The 12,678-nt window shown below is 33.3% G+C and overlaps 1 protein-coding gene across 4 annotated transcripts; it reads left to right on the top strand.

The window, feature by feature from the left end:
• The first annotated feature begins 134 nt into the window (after positions 1-134).
• Positions 135-11,826, top strand: LOC124185083 (unconventional myosin-IXAb). Of its 4 annotated transcripts, none has more exons than XM_046575469.1 (11): positions 135-893; positions 1,616-1,676; positions 1,757-2,028; positions 2,453-2,654; positions 3,055-3,066; positions 3,810-3,972; positions 4,143-4,220; positions 4,445-4,602; positions 4,714-4,836; positions 7,820-7,964; positions 8,045-11,826. In XM_046575469.1, exons 1-11 carry the CDS (start codon positions 739-741, stop codon positions 8,398-8,400), a joined length of 1,725 nt encoding a protein of 574 aa, XP_046431425.1. In that variant the 5' UTR covers positions 135-738; the 3' UTR covers positions 8,401-11,826. The 4 variants fall into 4 exon arrangements, with proteins under 4 accessions (XP_046431425.1, XP_046431426.1, XP_046431427.1 ...); XM_046575471.1 differs by having other exon boundaries at positions 137-848; XM_046575470.1 differs by lacking the exon at positions 3,055-3,066 and having other exon boundaries at positions 136-893.
• The last annotated feature ends 852 nt before the right edge of the window (positions 11,827-12,678 follow it).

The following is a 12,678-nucleotide window of genomic DNA, read 5'->3' as shown; positions in this document are numbered from 1 at the left end:
AAGAATTCAAAGAAGGTAATCCTTTGGCAAAGTTTTCATGACCAGTACTCTGTAGGTTAATGAGCTTGGGGCCATAAGAAGCCGTGTTGGCGATCCGGTAGCTTCTTTATCGGTGGGAGTCATATAACGTAACCGAACAGTTCAGTCACCAAAAAGTTTCGCGATCGCTGATTGTCCTTATTACTACATCGACCAGCAGAAGATGGGTAATATTCTGTGACGTTTAAGAACACGGATTTAATAAAGACTTGCCGAGGCCATATTGATTTTTTGAAATGAAGTGAGAGAGGTGTGGTTAACTTTCCCCCCCGTGGAAATGTTTTCATGTGTCCAATTGTTTTGGCTGCGGTCAGTTTGAGAAAGACCGTGGTTGAAAAATGTCGGGGTTTAACAGTCTTAATTATTTATTCAAAAGATAGGCTATATTTTGTGGCCTGTTGCAGGCCACAAAACCAGTCGCGTTTCAGGAATGCATCGTGTATATTCGGATCGGCGAGGTTAGGAAATCCCATGATCCACATAAGTTCGACAACTGTTATACGTTGGCTTCGTGTTGCTCCGAGCTGCCACAGGTAGCAGCGCCTTGTGGTGGGGGGGTTTTGTTATCGTCGCGGTGTGGCGCGTGGTAGAAGTGTCGTCCGTGGCAGCGACAGCGAAGTTCCTGGACGACCTGGACGCCAGTTCGCGTCCCACGCGCACCGCGTAAAAAGTTTGCGTGGGTGTAACACCGCGTGTATAATGAGCAGCTGGACGGAGAGGATGCATCGTCGAGCGGCGACGTTGGGAAACGTCGTGACGAGCTGCGGGCACCCATCCTCGGTCCCGCCGTACCCTAGGCGTCTCGAAAAGTTAGTCTCTTCAACTTCACTCTTGACTGAAATCCCGTACTTTTTGTAAGCTTCTTTAAACTTTTGCAAAATTCTGTACACACCAAACTTATCTTTCTTTCAATTTTCCAATTCCATTATATTGTTGTTTTGCCATTCGCCTGCATTCTTGGAATCAGCGTTTAACCAAGATAGTGTAACTGCACACTCTCCCAACGGTCTTGAGTCCTAAATATTGCTCATTCTGATGGATCGTTTCAACTACAGTCTTCTCCTTTCCCCTTGTTTAATTGTCACTGCTGATTTGCTTGCTGGGTTTATTCATCTCAAAAAGATGAGTTGGAAAACTTTTGTTCAGTGTTATATTTACTAAATCCTTTTTTATGTCTTTTCAAAGTGATGAAGTAATGTGAAAAAGAGAGAAAAAAGTTACGATCAGCTTCTAGAAAATGATGATCTCATTTATGTAATGCAACCTTCTAATTAGAAACTAGTCTGGTAATTATTCCTAGAATATTATAAATGCGAAATAAAGTGAACAGTAGAAAGTTGAATACTAATATTTATCAGTTATGCAACAAAATCACCTCGATGCTGTTTTCCTTTTCATAATTAATCAGACAGCTGTAATTTGAATATGTAAATAATACCTGATAATTATTCCAGTCGTTAAGATAAGCTTTTACTTTCAATATCATAACAGAAAATAATTGCTTTGAATTAGAAACTTGTACATACTTGAATGCTAGTTGAATATCTGGTTTGTCTTAACAATAATATTGTTTCAGAGTGAAGTTTGGAGTACCACTGGACGAAGTTTGCAAGAATGATATACCCGGTCCTTTATTGGTAAGAGTTTTTCATCAGCTTCTGAAATACCAAGGTTTGTCTTTCGTCCAATGTTCATGCATTCATAAATAACATTGCAGGTTCTGATTCTCAAATTAAACAAAGAAGCACCACTTAGAAAAGATGTTTTTCGTGCGCCGGGACACCAAGGAAACATGAAGAAGCTTATACATTTCTTGCAAACCGGTCGACTGGTGAACATGGATAATTTTAGTGTCTATACCATAGCCAGTGTTCTCAAAAAGTTCCTACGTAAAATTCCTGGCGGAGTATTTGGCAGAGAGGGTGAACAGCAGCTCTTTACAGTCATACAGTTGGATAGCATCGAGCAACAGAGGGACCAGATTCACAAGTAAGTATAAGTGATCCGTACCTGTACCCATTAAACAACTTAAATAAAGTTAAAAATTTTACTCATAAGAAAGGAAGTACACTTTTTAATTTGACAACTGTATGGTGCATATTTTCATTCATTCCATTTCACTCGTCTTACAGTGACTTTTTGCTTGTATTTATGGCTTTGGAATAGAAATATTTCAATTTCTAATTGAAAACGTATCATTCAAGGACTATGTTTCGAATGAGGTGGCATGTCAATTTATAATCTGATAGTGAAACTAGTATCATCAACAAAAAGAATTGGTAGATTAAGATAGCGATCGCACAATACTATTGAACTTTGGACTTCTGTTGGAACTAAATTTTAGTTAAATGACATATAGGTTTATGATTCGTCTAACTTTTAAATGACTTTCTTATCTATCTGTTTTCTATAGATTAATCACATCTCTACCAGTCTACACACAGCGCTTGCTTGTACTATTGTTTGGAACGTTCAGGGTAGTCGCAGTGAATAGTGAAAGAGCTCGGACAGGAATGTCCAGCGAAGCTCTCGGAGTATCTGTGGCTCCTTCCTTTTTCCAGAGCTGTGTAAGTGATGGAAAAACAGCAAAAATGGAAGATGTGCTCAGGTTCAAGGTACGCTGACATCTTATTAATTTTTTCAAACTTACTCTGTGCGAATTTTTTCCAAAATATGTCATTTCCTTTGAAAATGGTAGTGGTTTTATAAGATTTAATCATTGTATTGGAGCTGGATTATATTAACGAATTAATATTTTGAAATAATGTAAAGATAATATTCAATAAACATGTGATGAATAATACTAACGCATAACACAGAGTGTAGTAGTAAACAGAGTAGAATTCAAACATGACTTGTCATAAACGATGGTGTGAGTGAATTTTTTAAATTCTTTAACTACACATACGGATCGCATAACAATATTGGATTTCAATGCATGATGAGCTGCGCTCACTTGGTGTGCTGCTATATCATATAACCATTTGTTTTATGTTTGCTTACAATCACCATCAGGCGGAGGTCTCAGTAAGTTTACAACATTATCAATTGTGTTACATGTTTGATTTTTGTACCATCCCAAGGTTGCTAACTAATTTACATAATCTCATTGTGTCACTATCTCTCATTTGCATTTGTGTCTCTCATAGTGCAATATATAATGTTGCGTTACAGGTAATAATAAGGTGTTGTTGCCACCTTGTACCAATACTATTCTATCAATCGTTTCTTGTTTTCACATCTTCTTATACCTGAGTATAAGGCGCCTGATATCGAACACTCATCACTGCTTCAAAACTCTTGAAATGAACCACATGCTACAGCACAGCCAATTTCACTGTTCATATATTTCAAAGGTGAAAAAAATAGATGTCAACAATTTAATTCTGAAAAATCAAATTTCTTTCATGAAGAATCACAAGCTCTACGCGAATTCTTAGAAGCTGAAACCATCATTCTGTAGTTTGAATCCAATTTTCCGGAAATTTTTCAGACTCATTCCATTTGTCGTTTTCTTTTTCAAAATACATAATTTTGTATTGTACACAAAAGTGTAATATTCCGCATTATTGATATCATATTTACCTCTTGTTTCACTCTACCTGTATTTCTGTCATCTTAGCTTCATTAAATTGGTACAATTAAATTTTGGTTATTATATTTAGAATTTTATTAAAAGATATTTCAAATGAACATAAAGAAATTTTTCTTAGTACTTCAACATATTAAATTAAATTGAAATTAATCAATTTTATATGAATTTTTCCCAGGTTGCAACTCGAATAATGAAGTTCATGATAGACAATTTTGGTGTTTCAAATTTATTTGGAAGGGAAAACTATGAGTTTTATGCTCGTATCACAGGAAGAATTTTGAAGGTTGAAGAAGACTGGATTTTCAGCTTTCGTTATCCTCCAGATACGGTAGTTTCTAGTAAGTATTTCAACACACCAAATAGATTATAGGCCTAGTCAGTAACCAGTCTCTATTCATCTTAAGAATAGTATTTATCACTCTACGAGAGCCATGCACGTAAATTACAGTGCCAAGAATGGGTTTGAAAGACAAAAGAAAAAAGTTTCAAGCCAAATCATTCGTTTCAGGGCAGTTATCGCTGGAAGCAGAAAAGACATGGCTACAGTATGAATGTGAAAGATGGGGCCTGAAATTAAATTTAGAATGTAAGTTCAGAATATTATTCCTTATGTAACATTTGTAATCTAATACTTTCATGCATGAAATTTTTGCATTAACCCCTCAGTAGTTTATACTGGACAATAAATTTCAATAACTTGATTCAGAATTGACAATTCGTACGTTCAAATGAGGACAACATTTTTGAGAAGTAGCGGCTTTGAGGAACATCACATTGTTTCTTTTCTAAATAGAAACTGTCTAATTTTAGCAATGTCACATCAAGAAGAATCGCAATCCACACCAGCTTTAATACATGTACCAGAATCTTTGGATCTTACATCGTCTCTTGGAATAATACCCGAAAATACTTTACTTGAGAGTTACACCCGGCTATCAGTTAGTCTGGAGGAGAATGGCTTATTTCAGGTTAGTTTTAATTGCGTATTTATAGCATCAAATTTTATTCTACTCTCAAATAATTGCACTTGGTTAAAACAAAGAAAAAAAAACATTTCTCAAAAAAATAATTTACTACAGGCTTCAAGCAGATCATCCAGTAATGGCAGCCATCATTCGCGGCATGCCGGTATGACGCTAGACGAGCTCAGAGCTGTCAACCGGTATGCAGAGAGTACGAAGAGTCTCAGTTACTTACCACAGGTAGGCGTGGGAGAGGCCTAAAAGTTTTGTATTGTAGACATTTGCTTAATATTCGTGACTGAGAGAAGCATTCCAGATTAGGAGTTGTCAGTTGAAAGAATCTTCAATGTAGCACTGCTTGACGTTCAAATCTAAGACCTAATATATAAAACACAATTACATAATCTGATAGTGGTACTGAAGCTATTATATAGTCCAAAGAAACAGCTGTGAAGGAAACGACTGACAATAAGTTTACATACGTCATGTATTGGCTTCAATATTACTATATTAGCGCGTAACGTTTTGCAAAGAGAATTTTTTAGTCTGAGTAGAATAAAAACTATACACAAAAAAAACATAAATGGAGATATGACTCGTAAAGACTTAGTTGGTAAAAAGTTAAATAATATTTGCCTCGGAATCTCAAATTCATTTTAAATATTTAATGTAACGCTTCAGAGTACGAAATTCAGAGAAAATTGAATATTTGTATTTTTAGGAAAATTAATTTACTTCGAAAGTTCTTTGTTTAAATTAACACTTTCCGGTGCTCAAACGTGTTGAGAAACATCTTTCTCGTTAATTTATTTGTATTGATGAGTTAATTCGTTCGCTGAGCTAAGACTGTAATTGGTCATTCCGTAACTGAGTACAGATTTGAGATATTCGATACATCACATTAGTTCTCCATAAATTGTTTAATGTTATACACATAATTGTTTTTTTTTTTTATTTCCGGTTTTAAACGAATAATTGTTATATGTAGGTGTAATATTAAAGCGCGCAAAAATGAACAATTTTTCTACCTTAAACACGATTCAAAGACTTTAATAAACTAGATATAAAATATGAATTAAGGATTTTTCGTCATGATAAATTAGGATATGGTATTAACTTAAATATGCATGTTGATAGTCATTGTTTTCAGACCATACTGTAAAATATCATTATCGCACTTTAAAAAAATGGTCAAATAGTAGAGCAGTTTCAAATTTGTTTTGTTACGCCTTTTCAATGATGCTACTTCTTGTGTTCCATTAAAATATTGAAGTTTAATCCTATCGAAAATAAAAAAAATCATCGTAAATAATATATCGCATCAACTGTTTGAAATATTGTCACTCACCTAGAATCTAGTTGTGAGATTCAAAGATTAACTTTGAACTGGGTAATTTTGATATTGAAATTTGGCAGAGTTTGTCCCATTATTGATACACAGCTTGAGATTTATCAAAGTTGTTAGATACTCAGAATGTCCATGATAATCACTGTTCAAAAATTAATTTATATTATGCACAATAAACCCACAATTGAATAATGCGGGCGTGCAGGCTCAGTCCACCAAAGATTGCTTTTTACTACTATTACTGCCACGATTTGTCCTATCATTAATATTATTACTGTTATTAGTGTTGTTGTTGTTGTTGTTGTTGTCATTATTATTATTCTTATTATTATTATTAGTAATTATTACTTGTATTATCAGACACTAGAGAATGCTTAGAGCTATTGTGTGTTTGTAAAGCACATACCTCATGAATTGTACATTGAATAATTTGTCGCTATGTTAACTGTGGTCCACGTATGAATCGTTGTTTTAAAAGTAGTTATCAGATGAACCTGAATCTCCTGAATTTTAGATATGCACTTGAAAAAATCTGTACCATAATTCTACCCGTACCTAGACCAAATCATATGTTGGTTTGAGTTCATGTTTTAACGGATATTGAGAGAGTGCATATTAATTTCAATTGTGCAACAGTACCAAGTAATCACCTCAGCTCTGGTTTGGTTGTATTATATATCTTGTATTTTTGCCAGACTTCCATAACTACTTCTAAATACCGATGCGCTTTCTGATATTTGCTTTCATTTGTTTCTGAAACCGAAGAATCGAATTGTTTGTTCTGATTAAACACAGCTTTGTTAATGCATCACAATTTTTAATTATTAAGCTAACGTTAAACTCAAAGAAATTATTAAAATTTCTGTCTCTCCTTGGAGGCATAACAACAATACTATTTTTTTGACATTCTATGTTTATGAGCTCACATTTTCATATCAGGTGAAAACTAATATTTCTCTCTTTAACTATTTTTTTTGTATTATTTCATGAAATCGCACAATCTGATTTATCCTACTTTATTACGAATCTTGAATTGTATATAAAAATAAAAAATTATTTACGCTATTAATTATTATTGTCATACAAGCATTGCATGATTGTATATGTTAATGAATTAAGGAGACTGATATCTTTATGTAATTTTCATATTTAAAATTTAGACTACAACGTTAACTGTATGTACACAAACAAAACAAAACGAAAAACTCTTGTATCCCAAATATTATCAATAGATATTAATACATTCATGAATTTTTGTCGTTATTTGCTTTGCAATGCACGCACTAGTTATTTTCAAAAAAAATCTTGTTTTTTCGTTAGACTTCAATTCCGCACATACACGTACTTGCTCTTGTTTTTTGTTTGTTTATTTAGCTCACTTGCTTATGCATGTTGCACGTTGATCACGAATTCTTTACCTATTTTTGAAAATAATTAGTGCCAGCATTATTGGCATCTATTTTTTTTCTCCTTTGTTGTATACTTAATACTCATCCCAATCATATTCAATTAGTTGTATCATACCTTATGATTCGTACTGTATTCGGTCGATATATTATAATTGTTCACTGGCCTTATTTTTAGTAAGTTATTTCTTATGAATTCTAAGAAATGGATTATGTTCCATTAACACAGCAAACGTGTAGGCATATGTATAAATCAAATGTAGTATTGAGTATTTACAATATTTACGTGTGCTAAAACAAGGATATGAAAAAGTACAGGTGGTATTCTTAAATTGCAACAGCCAAATTTTAATCCGTGATTCAAAAATGTAATACTGTCTATTCGTTCATACCTGTGGGTTTAATGTTGGGTATTTTCACTACTTAACTTTATTGCGTTTTTAAGGTGAATCTTTTTTTTTTCCTTTAGGTACATGAAAGGCAGACAGCAAGAATGAGGACTAGATCAGAATGGTTTCTAACACCAGTAGGTGAACGAATTGCTGCCACAGACAGTGACCCCACAGCTATGCATATCTTGCGCGGATCAAACAGATCATCTTCTGGTAACATCGGTGAGTACTTCCACAATTTTAAGTGCTACAATTATCAATATAAGAGGGATTCGTGAGTGAAGTCTTAAATTTATCTGTAGCTGCAGGGCTCAGTGTGAGCGCAGAATCTGTAAAACGACCAAGTCTGCGTAGAACCTCATCTCGAGAGAAATCACGCTTACATCGCAGCTCGTCACGTAGAAATAAGGAAAATGGAGCGAAGGTTCGAGCTGCTGAAGCTTCGAAATCTCGTTCTACGGAAGTCACCAAATCAAAGATAGTTAGAGTATCTCTTGAACAACCAGCTGAGAAAATGTTGAAAAATAATGAAGAAACACTAAACGATAAAGACGGTACAGTCGCACAAAGAAACGACAGTCCCATAGGGCCACAAGATTGCACTGAAATGGACGTGCAGACGTTTCATGTTACATTGACTTATAAACCAAGAATATAGGAAGATAATAAAAGAAGTCGATATTTAGGCAACTTTATTTATAATTACGAAAAGAAAGTTCAACGTCAGATTTGTTTCATGACATTGACAACTAGCATTGACTCTGGTTATCTTGTAACGTTATTCAACTCAGAACCAGCCTGTGACAATGTGATGAAGTAGATCGGCGTAGCTTTGTTGAAATCAGCGCTTAACTTCAGTCTCAAAGAATTGAAGTATCATAATTTATAAATAGGTAATAAAGAGGTATGAACTGCAAACTCTTGGGACAAACAGGAACAAATGGCAAAAAACAAAACCAAAAAAAATGTATAGAGAACAGGAGCTAATACGATAAATGTAAGAGATAATACGTAAGGTTTTGCATTTAAAATTAAGCTATTTCCAGAAAAAATCGTTTTTACGCAGCTAAATTGTCCCAAAATTGAAATTACCAGTACACCATTCCACGTGCATTTAATAAATCTTAATTTAATCGTTGTACGTTTGCATAATTAAATTAAATTATGGTAGCCAATCGAGTTTGAATTAACAAAGCTACAAATTTCTTGGATCACAAAATATTCTCCATGACTTTCAAAACTAATGGTCCAGATACCTATGTTTCGAATGAAGTATTAATTACGATTATTATTTCGTTTTGCGATTTCAACTACTTTTTAATCAAATTGTCGCTGATTTATTTATTTTTTTTTTTTTCTCAATTTTTTGTCTTACATTTGGAAATAAGTTAGGTACATCACTCTTATTTTATGTTCTGTCGACATCGGGTGAAATCGAAAATCACTTAGCTACTTCATACAAAAAATAAAAGTGTTCGTAAATTAGAATATAAATATACTGAATTACGATGTGTGAGTGTTTCATTCGGTGTACCTTGTATGCACACATACATATGCTTCGAGTGTGCATTCCTTGTATGCTGAATATTGACAACGACGACGCGCGGTTTTACATGTATTTGTAAATTTAGCAAAGGCGTGAATTTCAATGTACCTAACTGTGTAACACCAATAATTCAGTAGGACGTAAAAGTATCTGTGTAAATCATTACTACCCTGTAACTTAAACGTAACTGTAAACCTATTATTAACTTATTAATTAACTCACAGTATATGGATAATGTAACATACATATTTATATTAATGCTAACTTGGTCAATTCATGTTTTTAAACTCAAGGAAAGATCACACGGTACTGGATCGTCAGCAGTGCACGTCTGTCTCTCTTTAGGTATTAATTATGAATTGCAAATTTGAGCAAGCACTTTAAAGCCTGCTGAAGATATATAGGATTAAAAAAGTCGCTAATTGTGCAGCCAATAATACAAAACTTTATTTATATCTTAGGTCACATATTGGTAATCGTTACGACAAACATATCCATTAAGCGCAATAGCAGCTTAACAATTTATACAATTGTTGAGTCCAATTTGAATGCTACTATGAAAAATTTCTTACACACAATTCCCCCTTGGGAGAAATAAGAAGAAATAAAAAATATTGTTCCAATGATTACGACAGAGTTATGACAATGCACAGACTGCAGCTGAAATTTAATCAATGTAGAAATTGTTATTAATTTGTTATTAAATTAGCCATTGAATTGATTAAATTAATCCTATATAATTAAATTGAGAGCCTCATTTGTTACATGAGCGAGGACTGAACATTTTCATCCCCTGTTTGAGTACTGAAACATTTTCGAATCTTACTCGTTTATCAAATATCTCAAGTTTGATTATTGTGACGATACGGCTATTTTATTTTAATTCATACCACTGATGGCCGTGATGTAAAATAACAAAATGTCACGAATACCTGTCAGTACATTTTAATTGAATTAGTAGTATCTTCTGAGTTTTAAAATGTTTAACTTTTACTGTAATCAGAACAGTAGTTTTCGTGGCAAGTCCCTATATGCGGACATGCCACAAATTCTATTTTCTGTGCTACCTCCTGGGAAAAACGAAAATATTGTGTAGTTTTTATAAGCACATGAAAACTACAAAGTAGTCGAGTTGTTGACCGAGGTAGCACAGAAAAATATTTGTTATGTTATGTATTTATTTTGTTATCTTAGAAAAATCTCACATGCTAAAAAATTAGGCAAATTAGACAAATTCATTTTTGGGTACTACAGGTTTAAACTTTTATATAAGTAATTTATTTCTTGCATATCACTAGAACCTAGAACCTTGAATAATGTTGTTACCATCATTTACACCTATATTATTAAGTTCCCTTCAATTGTATACTGAATGTCGACGTAGCATGTTTTCATTATTATTTAAAGTAACTATGCTAGAAGCACAAAAATTTTTTTGCATATCACAACAGTTCGTTTGTAATATTTCTAAAGTTGCATGTATTTATATAGATTCACTTACCATCTGTTTCATCTAATAACGTTAGATTCATCTTTGGATTTAGACTTTTAATGATTTGTTAGGTATCGTTAATCGTCTTCCATAAATTATATGGTATATTTTATAATTGTAGTTGCAAATATAAAGTTTTATTTGGTTCAGTAAAAATCAAAGGATATCGATGATCACGTTTTAGCAGACTGAGGCAAACGTTTCACGTATTGAGATTTCATCGACTAATCAAGCTTCTATTAATAAACGTTGATATACTAGTAAATATTAACGGATTGTTTAATGATAATGGGGAGGGGCGAAAAGAAACTGAAGTTCAATCAGTATTAAAATCATAATTTTCATACATATTAAAGTAACTCAAAATAATTAGTTTCAAGTTAATAGATGAAGAAGATGGTATGTGAGATAAATCGAGGATGGTAATCCTTGGTGAAACCAAATTATCTTGTATTATATAATTTGTCCACCAACAATCACGAATGACGGCTGATAAATTTCGTAGTGAAGTTGTCGGTACAAATTTTTAAATCTGTATGGTAATAAGAATTAACGTATCAATCTGGTAAAAGGTAATAAAAAAATACTGCCGTACCAATTATCGAGAAACACTATGATCCTGAGCTTTAAAGTTTCTCCTCAGGATGCAAGACTTGTTCACAGAACGGACCATTCCCTTATGTATTTAGGCAGCATGAAAACATTTGCAGTATTTTAAATGATTAAGGAATCTTTTGTAACACTCATGTATAATATACATTAGACTTGTCCTTAAGAAGGGCACAATCGAATTTTAATGGTCTTACCCCCCAAATTGGTTTGAAATAATTAAAAAAAAAATGACAATTACGGCAGCGGTAAAAAAACGATTAAAAATCCCGAAAAACTAATGCTTTTCTTATGGGAAAGAGTAAGGCTTCCTAGGCGTGGGTAAATATGGAGGGAAAATTTTTAAAAATTCGATTTTGCCCTTCTTAAGGACAGGTCTAATATACATGATAGTGAAAGTCAAAAAAAGAAACCAGAAAACAAGCATTTTTCATGTTTTACACAGAGAAACTAAACTAATCTCTATCCACAATAATACCGATATTACGTGTTAACCACTGTCCATGAAAGTAGATGTGAAAAAGTACATGAGCCATTGTCATTTTTCAAAATGTGTATACTGTACGACGCTGTGTTTGTTTCTATATTCTGTCTCTTTTGACAGGCTTGACTTTACCGACTTACTTCATCGCACTTGATGGAACAAATTCTTAGTCTTTCCACATTGAGGTTTTGAACAAGCAACATCTAAAAACCATAGCTAAGAGAGTTCTCTAACATTCATGTGCCTCTTTTTTTATGGAATTTCTGCCATTATACTACGATGAAAAAGGGCACGAATAGTGTTGAGAAAGACAGATCGGACGAAAGGTTGTAACTTGAATAATATGGTATGCTATGAGCTTAAGATGACCAATGGTCCAAAAAAATATGCCAAAGTAGCAGAACGATCGCTCTGTGGTGCGCGAGGTCCTAGTGTGTAGTAGTACTTGTCATGCCAGAGTTATTTATATTTAATATAATTATACTTGTTAACTGATAGACACTAAATTAACTAATTATGTAATATATCGTATTGCCGTATTGATTAGCTCGTTGTATTGAGTCACGGTACTTATTCTAAATAAATTGTTGAAAAAAATCGGAACACATCAATCCGACATTTATAAAACCTTGTTTGCCGATAGCTTGTGCAAAAAAAAAAAACATTTTTGAACATAGTTTTTTTTAGAATATATCTTTAATCTCTAAGAAATTGGATCGAATCACCTTTTACTTGAACACTAATATTTGATAGTGTTACTAAAAATGTAAATTTCCGTTTCTCAATGCAAACGAGTTATCGATAC

This window comes from Neodiprion fabricii, chromosome 6 (assembly GCF_021155785.1).
Source record: "Neodiprion fabricii isolate iyNeoFabr1 chromosome 6, iyNeoFabr1.1, whole genome shotgun sequence".
Taxonomy (NCBI): Eukaryota; Metazoa; Arthropoda; class Insecta; order Hymenoptera; family Diprionidae; genus Neodiprion; species Neodiprion fabricii.
The sequence above is the reverse complement of the archived record's forward strand: the minus strand, read 5'-3'. Positions and strand labels throughout refer to the sequence as shown.

What these genes read in the sequence shown, in the direction of transcription:
- LOC124185083 (XM_046575469.1), top strand. Translation starts at nt 739, where the DNA reads ATGAGCAGCTGGACGGAGAGGATGCATCGTCGAGCGGCGACGTTGGGA. An exon ending in CCTGAAATTAAATTTAGAAT is followed by an intron (nt 4,221 to 4,444) that starts GTAAGTTCAGAA and finishes GTCTAATTTTAG; the next exon opens with CAATGTCACATCAAGAAGAA. An exon ending in ATCATCTTCTGGTAACATCG is followed by an intron (nt 7,965 to 8,044) that starts GTGAGTACTTCC and finishes ATTTATCTGTAG; the next exon opens with CTGCAGGGCTCAGTGTGAGC.